This window comes from Erigeron canadensis, chromosome 6 (assembly GCF_010389155.1).
Source record: "Erigeron canadensis isolate Cc75 chromosome 6, C_canadensis_v1, whole genome shotgun sequence".
Taxonomy (NCBI): Eukaryota; Viridiplantae; Streptophyta; class Magnoliopsida; order Asterales; family Asteraceae; genus Erigeron; species Erigeron canadensis.
In genome coordinates this window covers 41,093,342-41,115,483 of record NC_057766.1, presented here as the reverse complement: position 1 = coordinate 41,115,483, position 22,142 = coordinate 41,093,342, and the positions used below count along the sequence as shown (strand labels likewise).

Genomic DNA, 22,142 nt, shown 5'->3' with positions numbered 1-22,142 from the left:
TTCATTTCAAATCTATAAAAAGATAACACGAAACTATATGGTACTTTTAATAACTGTCAGTTAGGCGTTGCGTCAATGGCCCATACTGATATGGGTTGTCATGGCTTCTTTAAAACCAAGCCCATTGCGAATTTGGATATTTGATATTTCATTGTTTCATAGGGGTCTGGATGTGATTATCCTTTTTAACAGAAAATCTTCACCGTCGCTCATCCACCGGAATTAACCGCACTTCCACCCTTCTACGGTCCACAATAACAATCAAACTGATTACATACACACACACACACACACACACACATATATATATATATGTTTGTAAATAACTTGTTTGAAAAATGTCTGCAAATTTAGCTAATGGGCCTCTTCATTTTGGTTCAATTTCCACATCTCAACATATCAAATTCACACACAATTCATCACTAAATTACAACTTACATCAAAAATTTCTTCATAAGAAGCACACAGTATTCTGCAGTGCAACAATTAGGCCCAAAAAGCATTCAAAATCTGGGGATAATGCAGAGGCTCAAGAATTGGTACGGACAATTATGAGGAATTTTAACTATGATAAGCCTTTGCTATCAACATTAAACAAGTATGTGAAGTTAGTGAGAACTGAACACTGTTTTCTTCTGTTTGAGGAGCTTGGCAAGTCTGATAAATGGCTTCAATGTCTTGAGGTAGGATATTATTATTATTATTATTTTTTAACAGCGAGTTAGTAGTTAGCATTCCGACCCATATCGGTCTTCCCAAGGGAATGTAAATCTCTTAACACGGTTAATAGATTGTGTAGACTGTAGTGGGTATGTAAAAAGATTGAAACTTGTTTAGTCGGTATGCAGAAAGATTGAAACTTGTCTTCTGGGTTGTGTAGATTTTGGCAGTCTTGTGATGTTATGTTATTTTTTTCAAAAATTGTTTCTTTGCTACCAAGATTTGGTAGTTTATTAGTAGTAGACATATAAATTCTGCTGCAAGTTAAATGTTTGATTTTGATGCTGAGGGTTATTTGTTTCTGAGGGGGCTGTAGCTAATTGGGAATCTTATTAGCTTCTTTTAGTCTGGCTTATCTTCAATAAGCTTAATATGACTGATAAGCTTAGTATGCAATTGTAAGTCACGATAAGCCTGTAAGCCAGGAAATAAGCCACAAAAACTTGGCTTGTCAAAAATTATGCCAAAACCAAATAAGCTAATAACCTGGCATATAAGCTAGCCGAAAACTGCTATGCGTTGTAGATTTTTAGGTCAAATGGACCGTTTTCTGATCTTGTATCCATATCAACTTACTTAGGATTTTAGGAAAAGAAGGTAGGATTATATTGTTATTTGAGAGAACCAGTTTGACTTTGACTTTGACTTTTGGATTGATTGTTAATAGCTTTACTAATTATTGATTTTCTTTCGCTTAGGTGTTTAGATGGATGCAGAAACAACGGTGGTATGTTGCGGATAATGGGGTCTACTCGAAACTAATATCAGTGATGGGAAAGAAAGGACAAACTCGAATGGCAATGTGGTTATTTTCTGAGATGAGAAACAGTGGGTGTCGACCCGATACTTCTGTATATAATTCACTTATCACGGCCCATCTACACTCTAAAGACAAACCAAGGGCTTTATCTAAAGCTCTTGGGTACTTCGATAAAATGAAAGCTACAGAACGGTGCAAACCGAGTATTGTCACATACAATATTCTTTTAAGAGCATCTGCTCAGGCAAAAAATGTTGCTCAGGTAGAAGCTTTGTTTAAAGATTTAGAGGAGAGCGCCTGCACCCCTGATATATTCACATTTAATGGTGTAATGGATGCATATGGGAAAAATGGGATGGTAGGTGAAATGGAAGGGGTACTTTCCCGTATGAAAAGTAATCAGATAAGACCAGACATCATTAGTTATAATTTGTTGATTGATTCATATGGAAGAAAGCAAGAGTTTGAAAAAATGGAACAAGTGTTTAAGAGCTTGTTACGGTCAAAAGAGAGGCCTATGGTTTCTACTTTTAATTCAATGATAACAAATTATGGGAAAGCACGGCTTAGAGACAAAGCAGAGTTGATTTTTCAGAAAATAACAGATATGGGATACACACCAAATTTCATCACGTATGAATGTATGATTATGATGTACGGATGTTGTGATTGTGTTTCAAAGGCAAGGGGAATATATGACAAGATGATTGATAAGGAAAAGCACGTAAAGGTTTCAACGTTAAATGCCATGCTTAATGTCTATTGCTTGAATAATTTGCCGGTTGAAGCAGATAAACTGTTTGAGACTGCTTGTAATAGTGAGATGTTTCAAATAGATTCTTCAACGTATAAACTTCTATACAAATCCTACACAAAGTCAAACATGAAGGAGCTAGTACAAAAACTGCTGAAGCATATGGATAGAGATGGTATTGTCCCCAATAAAAGGTTCTTTTTAGAAGCTTTAGGGGTGCTCGGGTTATCACGAGCCGAACAAGATGCTATAACTACTAATGTTATGCCTGTATCCCAGTAGATATCACCAAGGTATTGACGGAAGACTTTGCTTAGTTATCGTTCTAGAATAGATAAATTCACTACCAATCATATAGCTATTGGGTGTATAATGGTAGCTGTGTTGTGCTTGTCACTGGTGCTCAATCTATCTGGATTTGGTCATTTGGGCATGGTTGTTACGGTTTAGAGATCGGTGAACCCAACTCTCAGATAGCAAAGAGCCAAAGCCTGCTACATATTACCGAGTGTATTTCTAGTAGAGGTGACAATTTTGACAATTACACAGGTCAACAGGTCAATTTGGTTTGTATTTTGTCTCTCAGTGGCCAATGGGTAAATGTAACCTAGAAATATAAAATGGACATGGGTTGGACAGCACGATCAGGTGAAACAGGCTGCTTGAACAGGTTAATTAGTCAAACTGGCTGAAAGTCTCCCAAACTGCATTGCATTCAAAATGCATAGGACTTTGTATATCATTTTATTTGTAACGTTTGATTATTATTCCAATAATGTAGTTTTGTTTACTCTTTATTAAACCACTACTTACAAGTTACAAGTATTATGCCGAAGATATGAGAAAACAGAAGGTGTTTCTGCATTAAGCCGGCCTGAACATTTCTAAAATAGTACCCATTTCAAGACATACCACCGATTTGTGTGTACAATTTTCTATGTGAATGAAAAATAATTACAATCTCTATTTGGACCAGACAACGTTCACTAGGGGTGAGTATGGATCCAACGTTCAGTCGTTCAGCATAGATTTTACACAATAGCAATTCTTTTAGAGGCAGGCCTAGGAAAACACCTAGATACAAAGCAATCCTATGTTTATTATATAATAGAACTCTTTCAAAGAACTTTGGGTATTTTGCAGGCAGCAGGAAAATCTTCCTTCATCTCTGCAGATAAATTATCAAATGAAATAAAACTGAGCAAGAGATGAAACTAAGCAAATGATGATAGATAGTCTTAGAAGTAGTGGTTTTTGACCAATTCATGGATATCTATGTGTACAATTTTTGAAAATCGTTTTAAACAGGTTCAGCAGGTCATGATTCTCCCAAAGATGATTGAAAAATGCTCAAGAACTCCATCTTTTCATTTCAGACAGTTGATTATCACTGTAACAATACAGTTGTATTAATCATATTAAAACATCACTTATTGGTAAAGTTTCAATAAAAGAGAAGACAAAAGGTGGGTGTATGAGTCAGTCTGGCCTGACCATTTCAAAATTACCAATATCAACTCAAACCTGTTTTGACGAGTTTTCCAGAAAATTTCATGTACACCTAGTTATCATAAATCATCACCAAATGGTTTAGTAACAAGGAGTCGTGTTTCCTCATAAGAGGTCTCGGTTCGAATCCTTCCCTAGGTAAATAGCTTGGGGGTGGTCTAGAAAGGCTTGGTACTACCCACAGGCAAAAGAAAATCAAGTTAGGCTACTACATCCAAGACAAAAAAAATGGCTCGCCATCCTCGGGTAACCCGAAAAGGGTTAACCTCCTCCGTTTACCCGTTTATCTTGTTTAATCATATTTAATTACTCATCACTCTCCCTTTTTCATGTATACTACTTCCTATTCGAATAAGATATACTTGACTAATAACCTATCTAACTCATAATGTGCACAACTGGAAAGAAAATTTTTACTTTACCGGGACTAAATTATGAAGAACAATAACAAGGAACTTAAGCTGGAAGCTGTAATTTGATTTAATAACATGCAAGATACATATTTTTCAATCCATTGAATTGCATTATAGCAACCTCTTTGATAGCAACTCCAGAAAAACACTTAGATACTAGCTATACCGCTTAAAGTAGAACTGAGAAGCAAATCAAACATTTCTCTTTTGCAGATCTTGGAAATTAACAGGGAACTAGTCATTCTTCCTCTGTTTCTGCATATAGAATCATCAAATGAAATAAAAGTAAGCAGATGATGTTGCTAGTCTTGCATTAGCTGAAAAGTTTCCTTTTAAAAGATAAAACAGTTGGCATTTTGCAGGAATATGAAACAATACAATAGAATTATAATTGATGTACAGAGGAGGAAAAAGATAATCTTTTGAATATATCACCATGTATTGCGTCCATGTTGTTTTCCTTGTAAACACCAAGGGGTGAACCATGAACTGACAGAAGCATCTCACCCTGCTTTGGAAGTCTTAAAGTTTTTGGTGTCATGCCAATTGACAACCTCTGGCTAGTCACCTGCAATCGTAACAACTCCAACATCAGACAGCTGAATATCAAAATACATGTTACCTGATATTGGTTGCTAAGATTGTAACCATAAACCGAAAAGAATATGACAGAAGTTATATTTCATTATTTCTATTGGAAATTGATGGTACTGTTTTGGGCCTTATTCACACTGTTTGATAACAACCATTAAACGTTTACATAATGCAAGTAAGTCTCATGTAAACATGAAGACATATAAATGATCCGAAACAACATACCCCGGGAGTTTGCATAGAATCTTCAACGCCAAGAATATGAGTGTCAGATTGCTCCTCAAGAACCTAAAGCATGAAATAAACAAGAAAACACCCACTAAAATAAGCTAAACAAACAACGGCTGATACAATTAAGAAAGAATCACGTATCAAAATGTACAAAAGAAATTATACAAAATCCTTCATCTGAAGACTATCAGCACCAATGAAGCCCGTTTTCACTGCCACCAACCAAAAAAAAAACTTAAAGATCAATGCCAGCTGCAATTCAACTCTGTGTAACTAAACTATTAAGTCTAGAAATTTACCAGATTTACTTGAAAATTCATAGCCACCAACAAAGTCATGATAGGCCATCGACATATGCTGCAGAACGGAAGACATCATATTTCCACCATCGACCGTGTTCATGGACACATCCCCATCCTGAACCTTCCATTTCACTTCAATCGTCCCATCATTCTCACTTCTTGAAATCATTAGATTCGGAAGATTCTCCTCGAAAAATTGAAGTAACGGCATCTGAAGCTGTTCAGTGGTCATATTCGATTTCAGCAAACGTGCCGCAGTAAGCAACCTTTCGATCTCCACTTCGCCTATCGTCCTGATTGCAGCACATTGTCTCTCAACTAAATCACAAAATTACTTCTTTTTTAAATGATTTCATTTGAAACTAAAAATGATACAAAAAGTCAAAAGAGTGATACCCTCGGATTCATAAGCAACAGCTTCACGCGCGGGCTGTTTAGTAATCTTCTTTGCTTTCCGTTTCGGCATCGCAAAAATGCAATCAAGTTGCTCGCTCTTGTTACTTTTTATGGGATTTGGGGCAAATTTGAAAAATTAGGGTTTTAATTGGGGCAAACTGAAAGCGCCAATATTAGGAGGTGAATCTTTTTGAATTTTATTTCGTATGTTTCGTTCGGGTCCATCGATTTTATGCTAGATGTGAAACGGGCCCTCCTATTTTAGCGATTAACATAGTTAAATCTAGTGCCTTTTATGTTTTTAAAGTTACGAGAGTAAATACCCGCGCGTTGCGGCGGTGAGATGGTGAGGTGATAGCTAGGTCAGAGAGTGTGATAGTCAAATGCCTACGGCCTCCGCCCTCGGATTTAAAAATTCGTCGAAAGTATATCGAATGACATCTCTAATGAAAAAACATGAAATTTTAAGAACACCCATACAATTTTTATAATTTATCGACGTATGATTTTTGAGATAAAAGATTTTGAATAAATTAGAGGAATAAATGATTTATGGAGGAGAGAGAAAAAAGATGATTAGTTGAGATTTAAAGAGAGAGAAAGGGTATTATAGTTATTTTAAATAAATATAGAATAGATGAGAGGGGTATTTTAGGGATGTACTTAAAATCAATATTGAAAATTTCAACTCATTGTTGAAAATCTGGAAGGAATCTGCTTTATAATATAGTATAGATTAAAAGTCAAGATAATTTATATGTTTAAACTCAAGTTATCTAAATATCTAAAAATAACTTAACTTATACAAATAAAAATTTACCAAAAAAAAAAAAGTATACAAATAAACTTCAAATGACTATAATATAAATATATGTTTGTCTTTACATTTGTTTGAAAAATAATATGTACTTTGAAAATATTATAAGTTTGAAAAATAATATGTACTTTTTCAAAAAAAAAAAAAAAATGATCAGCCAAAACTGCTCATTTTATTTGTTAATTAATTTAAATATTTTTACCTATTATACCGTTTTAAAAAAATTACCTAATATATTTATAATACCCTTAATATAATCATTTACAACATACATCTCGATCTTAAAATCTCGACCCTTAGAATAACTACAATACATTCATTTATATAAATTACTTTTATATTAATAACGACGCCACCATCGTCGCCGTCACCCCGTCGTCGCCGCCGCCACCACCCATCGCCGCTGCCACCACCGCACCGCCGTATCGCGTAGACATATGACTAGTTATAAAAAGAATAAATCTTTATTTTTAGAATTGTTAAAACTTATGGAATATTTTTATTTACAACACTTAATTAAATTACACTATTAATCCTTTATTTTTCAAAAGATCTTCATTAACACTTTACCTCAATAATTTATACAGACATCGCATCAGACACCACCAATCGTCCCCATCACCGTGACGACCACCGCCACATCGCACGGATACCATGCTAGTTATACTAAATTAAGTTTAATAAAAGTAAAACAAAATATATAAACAGCAAAAGCAAACTGGATATATTCCGTATAATAATAAGAGAGTAGGCCAATGGGATGTTGGCTAGTGGCAGAAAACTCCATAAACACGTTCCAATCTATGACTCAGTCGACCCAAAATAATACAGTATTAATATATTACTCGTATTATGAATTTATGATGATATCCAATCCAAAATAATACGCATGAATATGGAATCTATATCCAACATCGAGATACTTGTTTCTTTTAGGTGTCAAACATATCAGGTGCCTGTCAATCTTTTTTACTCATTGTGTCATATTAAGTTTCATTATTATTGTCATATTCATATGTTTTTGGAAGTTGCTTGCTTTTCTTTCATTCGGTATTTCTTCAACTCTCTCTTTTCTTTCTTCAACTATTCTGTTTTTCCATCACAATTCAGCTATTTTTAAAGTAACTCTATTTCTATCTGTATTTGACCATATGTAGGTTAACTTATAATAATCTTGTATAACTAGATTCAACTCTTGATCTATATTTTTCTGCTCATATTTTATGAATCTCTGTCTGTTTTAAAGTTGCTTGTTAATTGGCTTATGTTTCTATACAAGATTAGTTTATAAATCTATAGGTTTTTAGAGTCTCGAGATCATGTCAGCATATGGCCATCAAATAGAACGCGAGTATTCAGCTCATAGTCTCTCGAGTCCTGAAGGATCTGGTATTATTTTTTATATATTTTTTTGTATGAATATTTTTGAAGTTATCTGTAGTGACCACCAATGTTTTAAATACCGGTATTCAGTGTCGTCTTTGAAAATATAAAAAGAGTTTGGGGCCTGACTCGAGAATAAAAAGCGGACCTCTAAAATAGCAAATTAATAGCATAATATTACAATGATAAATGTTTTCAACAATAAAAAAGTAAGTTTGACAAACTTTTAACGCGTGTATATTTAAGCAAAACATAATTAAATGAATTAATAAAATATAAGTATATCAATATTCAAAGAATGGAAAGTTAGAAGCGAATGTGTGTATTCAAACAAAGGGAATCATCTTTCTATGTTAACGCTAAAACCAATTAAACAAATTTATGATCTATTGCTGGATAAAAACGAAAAATTTACACACTATTTTGTCAGGTAGTAAATAACAGAGCAAATACATAGTTTTATTTCATTACTAGATCTTGAAAAAGCCACATACCATGTATATATACGAGTATATAAAGAAAATTATGGGCCCTTAAATGGTAGTGGGCCTAGCCTATTTGCACCCCATAAGCCTCCTGATACCCGGCCTTGCCGGTATTTTAATCATACCCGTAATTGTCACTGACCACGTTAAAGAGGATCAACTGAATGATTTGGATATTGTTGTTGGTATAGAAATGGGAAGCCAATTCAGAATGGAATCCGTGATCTATATGTCGTCGTGTGCTGCGACTATATTTATTAGCTCACTCGTGATGGTTGGGATTTTGTTAATGACTCTGCTAACTGCATTGACTGTAATGTTACAATCATGTCAAAGTAGAGAAGCTGGAGTAGTTGAATCCTTTCAATCTGATCATCATCTTTATGAGTATTGCAAAATGGCTGCTTTAAATGCCGAGATTAATGGCTTCAGATATTATTCTTTGCCTCAAGTATGTAAGGATGTTGCCGTTAAGTATATCAAAGAAGGTCATTACATGAGAGAGTTGAACAATTCGGTGTCCTTAGTGGCAGATTACTTCAACGGGGTTACACTAGATAATGGTGGTCATGATGTAGTACTATTTGACATTGATGATATCTTATCTACCGACGCTTTGTGTGCTAACCCATTGGCATACAGGTAATCTACTCACCACATCTGTTTATATATCTTCATTGCATAAGAAATGGGAGTCATTAAATGTTGTAATGGCTTAAGGAAATAACCTTTTATTTAAATACATTTGTGGCACAGATACAGTCGGTATGGTTGTGATGATTGGGTTAGAGAGGCAAGACTTATGAAACATTTTGTCTTGATTGAGTTGTACATAAAACTTCAATCCGGTGGATGGCCATTGATTTTGTTATCAAGAAAGCCTGAAAAGCTACGAGACACCACCGTTGAGGGGCTTACATCAGCCGGATGTTCTGGTTGGTCAAAATTAATCTTAAGGTCAGTTGTGTAGCTACTGCCCAATTTTTACTGTCAGTTAATGTAACACCTCATTCCAAAGTTGGCATACTCCTATATTAATAGCCTTTTAGTTAGCTTAAGACAATCGGGGTCTGCAAGTCTCACGCTTAAACTGTTTTTCCCTTTTGTCAGTTAAGAATGTGGGACGGGTTACAATATATTTTTGGTGATTTAGATTCTGCTCTGATTTGGTGTAGATCAGACGAAGAGATGAAAATGGACACGCGTGATTACTTTTCCAAACAAATAAAGGGCATTCAATCCGATGGTTACCACATCAGGGCAGTGATTAGCAGCTACATGGATGCATTGCTAGGTGAATCTGTCAGAACACAACACTTCAAGCTTTCAAACCACCTTCCTGTTGATCATACTCAGAGATTTATGCCGAATGTACAGAACTAGCATTTTAATATTTGGTGTACCATTAAAGAGACAGGAAGGTGAGTAAACCAGAAGCGGAAAATTTTGTTGCAGTTGATTGATATATGTCTGGTGATTATTTGTGCTACAAGTTCCTATAGTATTATTGTAAATAGCTTCTTGAGTATATTTTTTGGAGCACAAGTTTGGGAATTGGAAAGCTTTGTTTTTTTTTTTTTTTTTTAATCATTGTATATATTATGGATAAGTACCTGGGAATGTTATGAACTATGCACAAATGTTTATGATGTGTAATGAACTATTTGGATATTTATTGTATATAATCTACTTTTAAATCCTGGTTATTGGATGCACCCTTGTATATGTGACAACCATATAAGCCGTCACTTGTAATTTTTTGATTGGTCGGATACGTACAATAACCTAGATTTGAAAATTCATTACATACAATAAACATCCAAGTAGTTCATTACACAACATAAACATTTGTACATAATTCATTACGTTTTCAGGTCCTTATCCCTATATATTATTTCTCATTTATGTAACAACATATGGAGACCACACAAGAATGTTATTTAGAAATTTGCATCCCTGTGCCTTTTTCAGTTCCACTTTCAAAGCTAATCCTGATCAACTCAGTTTCTTATTTTTCATTCTCACTTTTTTATAAAGGTAGAACAGATAAATGACTAACACCCCTAATTCGGTACGTCCACGCCTGATTTGAATACTTGTAACACTTTAAAAGGTTTGCTCTCTCATGAGTAGATGGGTGTAGCGTTGCTAAGATCTTTTCAGCACATTTGCATGTGGAGAATTCAAAGCCTTTGACCTCATAAAAAAAATCTTGTTAAATTCAATTATCTCTATATCTATATAACACTTTAAAGAATAGGAAAAGAGTTTCAAAACCGTATGCATGTAGATTAGATAGCATATACCTGGAAAAAAAAAATTTTATTATTTCATTTCCATATATCCAGAACAAAAAGAAAACTCAATCCGTTAAAATTCAAAAGTAAGACCAACATGTAAAGTAAGACTTTCGGCTTACAGATAATTAACATTCGAGCTAAGTTTGACCTCTATAATCTATATTCAAAAACAAAATATTTTCATCTTATTCAATTTTTTTGCTAGTGAAGGAAGGCTTACATAAATCATTTTATTTAATAAAGTTAAGTTATTATACATTAATGAGGTGGGGCATAAGGATTTCTCTAGCATTTAGCTGGTTTCCTCCAGAACGGTAGTGAAACTTCCACCGCTAGTCATGCTCTCGGATTGATTGTGCTGGTGACGTGGTCGATCTTTATCGGACGATGAAGAGGCAATGCCGTTAAATCCAATCACCACTGTTGTTAGAAAAAATGATACTCTATTAAAGATAAACCTTAGATCAACTTAAATAAAAATAGATAAAAGATAGCATTTTCCATAATAAATAAAAAAGAGTTTTGGCAATAACAAACAATATAAACTATTTTAGTGCATTAAAATTTGTACTTTGTTAAGCGAATATTTAAAGGTATTTTTTGATATATAAAATACTATTTTTTATATATGTAATAAGCTATTAATGACTAATGATAATTCTTAATGTGTGATTATCATTTTACATAAAGAAGATACCGAGTAGATATAAAAAAGTCAAAAACCCAAAGTGGTAGGTAGTGCTACGGTCACAACATACCTATGAATCTCCCGCGTTTGCTCTAATTGAGCCCTAGAAAAACCCCCAATTCATTTTCCCTATTTTCATGATCCTCGATTTCTTCTTGATATCATTAATCAATCTCTCAGGTTCGATCTATCAATTCCCATTAATGCACTTCACTTTCTTCTTTACTGTCTTTCTTTATATTTTTTGTATGAACTATTGTTATTAGCTATGTACTGGTGATGAAATCTTTAATCTTTAATTTAGCGTCTGTTAATAGCATAATTAACTAATTTTTAGACAATTAATCTTAATGTTTTTATAGATTTATGAGCTGATATGATATGATCTTTTTCTTTGAAGCTTAGAACTAATAGTCTCCAATTTTCAAGAATCTTTTTTTTTTCAATCAAGATTTATAATTTTGAGTTTAGATAGCTTGTAAAGGGTATAAAGTATTATGATATGAATTGTTATATGATATTATTGATTGATAGAATGAAGGGCTACAATAGTTGAATAAGGAGACAATACTAAATTCCTAATATGTCTAGGATTCTAAATAACTAGATGAACAAGGAATATAATTAAGTAAACTAGGTAGTTCTCTAACTTCTGTTAATGTAAAGATTGTTAATTTGATATGTTTGTATCCCTATTTCCTCTCAAAAGGTCATAAGATTAAGTTGGGGTGAAATAATTTAGTCTGTGAAATAGGAAAGGAATGAGATTCCGTCTTGATAATCTTGTAAAGTTATTAGTTTATACCAGTATATGAAATAGAAAATAAATGGCACAGATTACGATTACTTGCTCGTAGACTTACCAATTCTTAGCTGTTTTGTGTTGTTTGGATCTTTTTGTTTCTGTCAGTATCCAAGATTTTATGTTTGCCATTTGTACCAATCTGCTTAGTGAGAACTTCTTGATTTTGAAGTTACTAGAGTATTTACATCTACCTGAATAATTTTAGGTGTCGTAGACCTTGACGTTTAAAATCTCAAATCTTGGATATTCAGTTATATAGATTTACTATATATTTGGTAATTTCTTTAGAAATTTTCAAGAATCGTTGTATCAATGATTGGTTATCGAAAATTTCCAAAAAATCCTATAAAAATAACAATTTGGTTAGAAATCTTGTGCAATAGAAGACATGTCCATAAAAATTCATGAAGATTATTGTCGACCCAAGCTGATACGTGGGCTGGAATATTTTTTTACATGAATCAAATTGATCCTTGTAAGTTGACATTTACCCTTGTACAACACATATATGCTCATATCAGCCACAAAGCCCCAAACAGTATATGTTAATAGATTATGGGTAGCCAAGCGGTTGGTGAAGGATTGAGTTCCTTCAAAAGGTGGTCTCAAGTTCAAACCTCATAGGGATCCAAAAGCTCTATGGAGCCATGTCCGGTCAACTGCCTTCATAGAAAGAGATTCACATTTTTTTTTAGTAGGTGCTTTGCATGAATTCGGTGGACTGGTGACCCACCAAAGGTGGTGTGGATACTGCAAAAATACCTTTGTTAGATTTTGAGTAACCAGTGTCTTCAACTGCAGTTGATGTGTTCATTCTGTTAAACTCCAAAGTCGACTTTATACTTTCTGAAACCTGCACATTAGTGACAGGGTAATAATGAAAGATCTTGCGTATCTAGCTTGGTATTCGACTAATGAATGGTGTGTACTCTAGTAAGAAAAGATACAGATTTATCAACACATCACCTTTCAAGATGGTATAGTTCCTCGTTCATGATGTGGAAAATTGAGAAGTTGCATGAGCAACATGAAAGATGAAGTGAGTTGCATTAGATATACAATGAACTAAAATTGTACAACCAAATCCATTTACGCAGCTTCTCAATATACGTGGATCAATTTGGTTTTACATGGATCCTCCTTTTCTTTTTCCAGCACGTATGTAAATTCCTAATTGGGCCATGACAATCAGTATGAATGTTTTCTGCAGTATCCACAGTTATCAAAACATTGTAAGTGTTAATCGAGCAGCTTTTGACAATACTCAAAAACTGAAAGCAACCCCTAATGATTGTGTTTCTTTGTGTTTAATTGCTCACTCATAATTTGTAGTCTTGTAGACATGTAACTAGAACGCTGTATTATTACTTTGAGAACTGAAATTTAGTAACTTTTTGTAGTTTTTTTAGAATGGAACAGGCATGAGTATATTAGTATATGTACGAACACTATTGTGTACCTGTGATGATCCAAAATCAAACATGCACACTCATTCAAAGTTTCTCAATAATAAGTTTTAAGATTGTTCCTCGAATAGATATCTGCTATTTAATGTAGGTTTTCTTTCGTCTTTTGGCTTTCCCATATTTGGGTGTTCCGTGTTCCTAGAAGTGTCTTACAGTTAAAAAAGGCTAGTAATAAAAGAAAAAGGAAATTACACATTGGAGAAAACCTATGCCACCTCATACCTCATCAGACTGCAAGTCATATTGTAGACGAGGTCTGGAAGTTTGATACATACAAAAGAACAACTTTTTTTTTGGCTATATACATACATATAGAATAATAATTTTTTTTGTTGAAGTTCAATTTTAGAACCATTAGCACTGATTTTTTAGTTGCAAGAATCGTCATGCTTAGGTTGAAGTCATGGTTACACTCAGTCTTATGATTATTCATCTGCAATGTATATCCAACTTGTAAAGTTGTATTATCTTCATCTTATTATTATTGCTGCTTATGAAAAAGGGATGTATTACTTTAAAGCAGGTTTTGATGACAACAGCAACTAATAGTTGCAGGAGACTTTGTAAAGCTGAACAGGTGTCAAGGAAGAAAAGGAAGGTTGACTTTTCTGCCCTTCTTCCAGATGACCTCCTTTTAGACATCCTTGAAAAGCTTCCAACTGATATACTTCGCTATAAGACTAGATATGTCTGCAAACGGTGGTTCGATTTAACTACGAACAGAATACTGTTGGACCATGCTTCTTTAATCCTTGAGAATACAACTGGAAGTCAAACAGTGCGCCTTGTGGATATTAGAGAAGAGAAAGATGGGCTAAAAATGAAAGACCAATGCCTTGACATACCATATAATGGTCGTATAAAGTCTTGGTGTAACGAGTTCTTACTGATAACAGACCTCAACAGAGATGGATCATTGTTTCTTTTTAATCGAATCACCAAGGAGGGGTCATTTCTTCCCCCATGTTCATTATCATGCAGAGGACATTATGGTTGCAAATGCGGAGTGGGCCTTTCCTATGACGATTTCAAAGAAGTCTATAAAGTAGTTCATGTTTTCAATGGCCCACCTATCCAATGCGAGCTCCTTATCTTGAAAAGTGATAACATATCTTGTGCTTCCATAAAATGGAAAAAGGTTAATGGTCCTTCTTATACGGGTAATAGGCAGTATTATTGGGATGACCCGATTTCAGTTCAAGGCAGGTACTTCCATTGGGATGTGCATTGTTGCAAGTACTTGATATCTATGGACACAGCCAAAGAAAGATTTCGACAAACATGCCTACCTGGATCTGATGGTATCCCTATGAACAACTGCTATTTTTTGGTTGAAATAGGTGGTTTTCTGTCTCTCCTTCATAAAGTTTCTTCAGACAAAATCAACGTATGGATGCTTAAAGATTATCAAAGGACAAAATGGGAAAAGTTGCAGTCAATAAGTATCTCAAGCTATACAAGTATCTACCCTGGCAGTGCTCTTCTTCCTGTCACTAGTGTGAAAAGCAAGAGATATATCATTTTTAGGAAACCAGGATCTTATACTGGTCTGTATAGTTATGATCTGAAAGATAAACTCATAAAAAGGCTAAATATCAACATTGCACCTTATGAGCGTTGTGTAGTTCAATCAACGGCAGGAAGTTACCTTGTGAACACTGTATAGTCAATCGGCAGCAGGAAAATTTATAAGGCAGGTAAACATGCAGCTTGTACCAAAAACCTATATAGGTATATATCTTAAGAGCATAAAAACGGGAAAGATTATAGGATGGTGAACAAATAACTTATCATATACTTGGATGAAGAACAATCATTCATGTAATATTGTTTGTATTTTTGTGTATTTCAAAAACCTTTGTCACTTTCAGATTTGGTTGCTGTTTGGGTTTGATTTGCAAACCAGCTTGATGGGTTTTAGTTTTCTTGAAATTTCAAGTTGAATCTCTGAACTAGTAGTAGAGCTGGTTAATGAATTATGACTTCCCTTTCCTTTTGTGTGTATTGATTTATTTATATTGTAGAATCATTTGAGCTTTATGACAGAGGAATGATTGTTTATTTTGAGATTTTTATGATACGAAAAATAATACTCTACTGCCCGTTTGGATGTCACTGTTCAGCTCGATGGAACGACCTTCCCACCCGCCGTTCAAATAAAAAAAGAAGTGAAGTAACCAATGTGTGTGCCATGACGAATACTTTTGAAAAACTAAACCCCTGTATCATTGTAGTTAGACAAGCAAAACATGCAAGTTAGTACAAACATGATTGCTTTCTTACGTGATCCAAGTTGGAGCAAAGCCTAATGTTAAGGTTTCTAACTACAAGGATACACGGTTTTAATGGTTTTTAACCCGGTTTCCATGATTTGTGGTTCGGTTTTTGCTCGCCGTTAGATATAGCCAACGGATTCTAAGGCTCTTAAGCTCCTTAACTCCCTAGCAAATCGATAGAGGTTTACTAGAGAAAATGCAATTGTTCCGAGTCTTTCATATGGTCAGCAATAATATGCAAGAAGCCAAGAACGATTAGGTTGATAAAAATCCTTTTGGGTTGGCCGGGTTTAAATGGGGCAAGTATTTGAGAGTCCTAACAAGTAACAAATACAGTATCTGATTAAAAATTACTCGTAAAATATCTAACGTCGTATTTCACCATATATAAAATCTCCCGCCAAAACCCAACTACCAGTAACTTGCTAGTAATATACACGCCAAATTCCGTTCAACACAACAAACCTGCATTTGACTCTCACCGTAACAAACTATGTCCACCTACTCTCTTTCTCTCCTCGCCTTCCTTTCTCTCATCCTCACCACCACCGCCACCACCATCGGCGTCACCTACATCTCATCGCCGGACCTCCCTCCGCCGGAACACGTCATCAACCTCTTCCAATCGCTAAAAATAACCGCCGTACGTCTTCCTGTACCAAACCCTAGCATCATCCGAGCATTCAGTTACACTAACATCTCACTCTTCATCTCCATTCCTAACTCCTTAATCCCTGCCATCGCCGGCAACCGCTCCGCTGCCGACACGTGGCTTTACAATCACGTCATCCCGTACTATCCTCGCGCACACATCACCGCGATTTCCGTCGGAAATCATGTCCTATCTCAAGGTAACGTTACGTATGCAAATCTACTGATTCCGGCGATCCGCAACGTACAGAGCTCTCTCACCGATATCGGAATCCGTCAGATCATTGTTTCAACGACGTTTTCGTTCATTAACATCATGGCGACGTCGTTTCCGCCGTCCTCGGCGCAGTTTCAGGATCCGGTGAGCCGATTTCTTATCAAGCCGTTGCTCGATCTGTTAAAAGAAACGAATTCGTCGTTTTTCGTGAGTTTGTATCCGTACAACATGTATAAACGACGGCCGGAGATACCTCTCGGATTCGCTTTGTTTCAGGAAAGTAGTTATAGTTTCAGAGATGATGCAGTAACCGGAGTTAGATACAGAAACTTATTTGATCTAATGGTTGATTCGGTGATTGCGGCGATGGCAGTTGCAGGACACGAGAATATTCCGTTAATTGTAACGGAAACAGGATGGCCGAGTTACGATTCGACGAATGAGGTGGAAGGACGTCAATTTTACGCGGAAATGTATTTGAGAGGATTGGTGAATCATATAAAGTGTGGTAACGGAACGGCGCTATGGAAAGAAGGATTGAAGGAGGTTTACATATACGAGACGTTCGATACGAATGATACAGTAGGAATAGTGCAGAATTGGGGGTTTTGTTATCCGAATATGAGCATGAAGTTCCGAATTGATTTCAGTAATGGTGGCGATCGTCATATGAGGTTTTACTATTTCTCAATTTTGACTTTCTTGATGATCGATTTTTTTGATAAATGATGATGATCTGATCAAGTGAATGAATTGGTGTTAGATCCTGTTTTGTTAATATTGTTGACTACTATACATAGTGAATTTTTAACTTCTATGCAGAATTGATGTAGAAATATCAAATAATGTTTGAGCATATATGATCAGTCTCTTTAAACCGATTCAAAAAGTTTGAATGGAACCTAAAAACCCAACTTCGTAGGGCTAGTTCAGTGTTGATTTGGTGCTACTTTAGTGCCAGTTTGGTTGCAACTTTGTATGGCAATTTCAATCACAATCTAGTTGATTTGAAAAATGTCCGGTTTTGGACCAAAGAATGATTCTTTTTACCATCATGGACCAGAAATAAATGCATGCTCTCGATTGGTTTTTCAAGTAGATGTATCACTTTTTGTTCTACTTGTAATATAGATGTGGAGTTGAGTCCAGTTACAAATCCTTTTACATTTTATATGTATAGTTTTAGCTCGGGATCTTACATGTTTTACTATGTTTGTGGCAAAATGTTGATAATCGGCAACCTAATTCAGCCTATAATCGGCTACATATCCACAATGTGAGGTATACACGATTCACTCAATATATAGTTGTAACTACGGAGTATATAGCTAGGAGTGTCCGGAAATCAAAATCAAATCCTTGTGTTAGTTGTCACAAAATCGCGGCCTCCCCTCCCATTGTCATCTGAGTTACACTTGTTGACACATGTTTAAAAAAATGAGAACTAATGAAGCATGTATATTTGTTACGGAAATTTGTTATGACTATATGTAAGAATAACTTGTGGTTCAAGAATATATCGAAGCACAAAAGTATAACTTGGATTGATTGGTGTAATTTTAAATTATTGTAAGATGTGTTGTATTGTACATATATACCGCCGGTTTTTTTACGGTGAGTGTGAATAAAATCCTTACTTTTAGAAAAAGAAAAAAAAATACTATATGTAAAAATAGTTTGACTTTATGTCACATGTGTCTTTAATTTGGTACTCCCAGTCGGCCTTGAGTGTTCTTGGGCCAATCATTGGCTTAAGGTATCTGGCATGCTATTTGTGCGGCTTGCTAGCCTTATTATCCAGTCCGATTCCTTTCTTGTAACAATCAAGATAAGAAGCTTGATGAAAACAGAACTTCGAAAACACTTGCAAGTTGCAACCAACTTCCGTTAAAATGAAAGGTACAAGTACATCAATGTCATAAACGTGATAACATGTATTGTAAAAGAATGGGTTGATATAATAATTTGCATCGATTGTTCCCAATACTAGTTTTAGACTTTAGTCACATTTTTGGGCTTCTTTATCAGTGAAGTACATATATTTATTGTTCCAAACTTACATATATTGTAAACGAATTATTATATCATTTGTGGCAATCTGCAATTGTTTATATAGTACTAGTAACTAGCTAGTAATTATTAGAAATCATCATTTACTAATTGTAATACTGATTTTGATCCACATATATAAATATTTTTGGCTTTACATTACAGAGGACACATTTCAAATAATTAACTAAAAGTATGAGAATTGATTAATCGTCCTAATTATATATTCTAAAAATCTTCCTAAAAAGTATATATCTTTTATTTTGTTGTTTTGTGAAAAGTTAATACGAGTAAATAATATTACCTGTCACGGAACAATAATGTGCAAAGTGCAATCAATCTACATGGGGAACTCATATATATTATCATGCCCTGGAGAGAAAAGCATGTTCTATCTTAAACTTTTATACATCTATATGCCCCCACCTTTTGTCGATATACATGACCCAATCAAATCTGCCGTCGTATTAATCGTGTTTCTTTTTTGTTTGTAATTTGAGAGTAATTAATCAATTTTTAAGCTAACTTGAAATTGAGATACGAATTGTGTACCATATCTATAAGTCATCATACCCAAACTAGCCAAGGATGTCAGCAACTGAGGAAATCAATATATGAGCGAGATCACCAACACAAGTCTACATTACAAGTGACACATGCTGATAGCGAACCATACTAATTAACAACTTTTTGTGACTTGTGACAAGTCTAGCTTGTAATCACTAGCAACTTATGAAAAATGTGTTTTATACCGAGAGGCGGATAAGGGGGACGAATCGAATTGTAACATTGTAACCATAATTTAATGTTGTATATTTATATCACAATCTCCAAATATAACAAGGTTTCGTGATGATAAGCTTCATCTATCAAGGACTTGTATCATCATGTGTTACGTGATTAAAAGAGGTCCGATCTATTCGCTGTATATATAAATATAAAACAATTATAATGACATAATTTTTTTTGAAAATTGTATTATGTGGTATAGCTACATATCCTTTTAATTTAATTATGAAATCATCATACTTTTTTAGTTTAAAATTCAAAATATCTTTTTTTTAATATATATCATTAATATAGAATTTTATTAAATGTTCTCATTATTGTGTAAAATTTTAATAACCTTAAATTTTCGTTATGATAGGCCGAAAACTATAGTGTCTTTTCAGATAATGGTTTTACTTTTTTGTTTTTACCAACGGTATGTCTTTTAATGTGTGTCTACAACTCACAACTTTTATTTTTGTTTAGTTTCGTTTTTCGCATCATAATTTATCACAACTTTTTAACTTATTTAACGTTTTTATTATACATTTTAATACATGACAACATATTTTAAAGATACTTGTCTATCATTCGGATTATTTACAATGCATCTATGAGAACCCGTGTTAAGCCCGGGTTGATTGTTAGTTGTAAAATATGTTCAAATGTTTCTATTTTGACTAATCCTACAAGGGAGAAACTGGACGGGGTGAGAGACTGAGAGGAGCACTACCGGCTGACCCCTTTCCTATCTCCCGTTACCATTTACCATTTTAAATGCTATGAACTTTTACATATAATTAATAACTAGGGTTATACTCGGCTGTTGGCCGGGGACAACGATTGGATACAGACTTAAATGCGGGTCATTAATTTTAACATGTCAACTGTCACCATTATAAAAAAAACACATCCTTAAACAATACGTAAATCTTTAAATACACTTATACAAGACTTTGATGGCGACGTAAAAAGTTATAAAGTATCTTGAAAGATCAAAATTAGAAACTTAAAACGTTCATGGTGCAAACAAAAAAGACCAAAGCGAAATACCATGAATTATCAAACATAAAACTTTAATGGTAAAAATAAAAAGTTTCAAAAGATTTAGTTGTTAAAGTGTGAGACACTAAAACGTTATCACCCTAAAAATAATAATATAAAACCCAAAAAAGCAAGTTGAAATCTACACAGCACGCTAACTAAAAAACGGGGAGAAAAAAAAAGAAAAAAAAACTAAGCAGGCAGGTAGGCTGCTGAGCCAACTACTTGCCTGGATGCTTTACTGTTCACGCGAAAAGAATTTAAATAGGTTATAATATGTTTGGGCAATGACATCTTACCGTGTTGATACGTTTTTTCTCATATTCGAGTTTATGCAGAGTATACAACAATAAACTGGCAAACCAAATGAAAACAAGTACATATAGCCACATATATGCCCACATAGGTATACAATCGCGAGGATAGGGCTAGTTCAGATAAATCCAACCCATGTCTTCAAAAGCATGGATTGGACAAATTTCTATAAATGATTATAAGTTCTTTCAAAAATCATGATAAATGTCAACAGAATATTAAGTTTATTCTTTCAAGTTTAATTAAATGGTACAACGATCTGATATTCTCATAAATCCCTCTAAGTAAATATATCGAGGGTAGTTAGGGAAAAGTGTTTGAAAATCATTATAAGAATACTCTGATTAAAGCAAATACATTTAAGTTAAAGATTCTTTATTTTTTATATAATATACAGTAGAAAAAAATTTCCCGGTGATGGTAAACATGATACAATTGATAGGTTTATTAATTATTAACTTTTTTACTACATAAATAGCTTGTACTTAACGCAGGAACTTAATAAAGGAGATGACTAAAGTATAAGGGGGTGTTTGGTAAGAATGGAATCATAAAGAATGAAAATGTAATAGAGAATGAAAATAGTGAAAAAGAGAATTAGTATTTGGAAAGAGAATGGATTCTGTCGTTTAGTACCTACAGAGAATTTATATATAAAAAAATATAAAATTTTAAATAATAATACATTTATTACATATAACAACTTTAAAAAAAAAATATTTTCATTCTCACCCAATTTGTAGAGAATGGAGAAAATAGAATTGATTCCCCTTTCTCCTTCCTCTTTTCCCATTCTCTGTCTTTGTTGCAAACAAACAAGAGAAGTCTTTCTTATTCCCTTTCTCTCGTTTCCATTTCATGATACCAAACACCTTAAGTATAAACAAGACGGAAGTGAAGTCAAATTGCATATTATGGGCGAAGTGGATACCAAATCAAAGTTTTGTGGCTGTAAAAAGGAATATGACGTGCTGAGCATAATATCATTACTCTTAAAACCCCACTAATTTATCAATATTTTTGGCTTTATTAGTGCATATGACCCAACCAAATCCCACTTGTATAATTGTATTGCATTAACATATCAAACACCGAATTCTTTTTGCCAAAATCATCTCATGGTAAATTAATCATTTCAAAAAGAAGAATCATAAAACCGAAAGTAAGAAATTGCGTACATTTGTATATCTAAGGTTTAT

The 22,142-nt window shown here is 34.1% G+C and overlaps 5 protein-coding genes across 11 annotated transcripts; 4 read left to right on the top strand and 1 right to left on the bottom strand.

Annotated features, from left to right (window-relative positions):
* Positions 1 to 167: 167 nt before the first annotated feature.
* On the top strand, positions 168 to 3,036 carry LOC122603399 (pentatricopeptide repeat-containing protein At4g39620, chloroplastic). The gene is made up of 2 exons (XM_043776085.1): positions 168 to 683; positions 1,419 to 3,036. Exons 1-2 carry the CDS (start codon positions 339 to 341, stop codon positions 2,514 to 2,516), a joined length of 1,443 nt encoding a protein of 480 aa, XP_043632020.1. The 5' UTR covers positions 168 to 338; the 3' UTR covers positions 2,517 to 3,036.
* A 1,163-nt stretch (positions 3,037 to 4,199) lies between these two features.
* LOC122603401 lies at positions 4,200 to 5,832 on the bottom strand. Its single transcript, XM_043776093.1, has 6 exons — positions 5,680 to 5,832; positions 5,281 to 5,601; positions 5,147 to 5,193; positions 4,976 to 5,038; positions 4,592 to 4,724; positions 4,200 to 4,411 (listed from the first exon to the last, which is right to left on the bottom strand). The coding sequence occupies exons 1-6, from the start codon at positions 5,747 to 5,749 to the stop codon at positions 4,395 to 4,397; spliced, it is 651 nt and encodes a 216-aa protein (XP_043632028.1). The 5' UTR covers positions 5,750 to 5,832; the 3' UTR covers positions 4,200 to 4,394.
* A 1,490-nt stretch (positions 5,833 to 7,322) lies between these two features.
* On the top strand, positions 7,323 to 9,943 carry LOC122603400 (uncharacterized protein At2g39920-like). 6 transcript variants are annotated; one of them, XM_043776090.1, is made up of 5 exons: positions 7,323 to 7,448; positions 7,796 to 7,885; positions 8,556 to 9,006; positions 9,121 to 9,321; positions 9,540 to 9,943. In XM_043776090.1, exons 2-5 carry the CDS (start codon positions 7,816 to 7,818, stop codon positions 9,745 to 9,747), a joined length of 930 nt encoding a protein of 309 aa, XP_043632025.1. In that variant the 5' UTR covers positions 7,323 to 7,448; positions 7,796 to 7,815; the 3' UTR covers positions 9,748 to 9,943. The 6 variants fall into 6 exon arrangements, with proteins under 6 accessions (XP_043632025.1, XP_043632022.1, XP_043632023.1 ...); XM_043776087.1 differs by having other exon boundaries at positions 7,324 to 7,448; positions 7,781 to 7,885; XM_043776088.1 differs by lacking the exon at positions 7,323 to 7,448 and adding an exon at positions 7,502 to 7,546.
* Positions 9,944 to 11,416: 1,473 nt separating this feature from the next.
* Positions 11,417 to 15,528, top strand: LOC122603965 (F-box protein At5g49610-like). 2 transcript variants are annotated; one of them, XM_043776836.1, is made up of 2 exons: positions 11,417 to 11,532; positions 14,147 to 15,528. In XM_043776836.1, the coding sequence occupies exon 2, from the start codon at positions 14,153 to 14,155 to the stop codon at positions 15,287 to 15,289; it is 1,137 nt and encodes a 378-aa protein (XP_043632771.1). In that variant the 5' UTR covers positions 11,417 to 11,532; positions 14,147 to 14,152; the 3' UTR covers positions 15,290 to 15,528. The 2 variants fall into 2 exon arrangements, with proteins under 2 accessions (XP_043632771.1, XP_043632770.1); XM_043776835.1 differs by lacking the exon at positions 11,417 to 11,532 and adding an exon at positions 12,510 to 13,389.
* Positions 15,529 to 16,392: 864 nt separating this feature from the next.
* LOC122602598 (glucan endo-1,3-beta-glucosidase) lies at positions 16,393 to 17,506 on the top strand. Its single transcript, XM_043775197.1, has one exon. The coding sequence runs from the start codon at positions 16,393 to 16,395 to the stop codon at positions 17,494 to 17,496; it is 1,104 nt and encodes a 367-aa protein (XP_043631132.1). The 3' UTR covers positions 17,497 to 17,506.
* Positions 17,507 to 22,142: the final 4,636 nt, after the last annotated feature.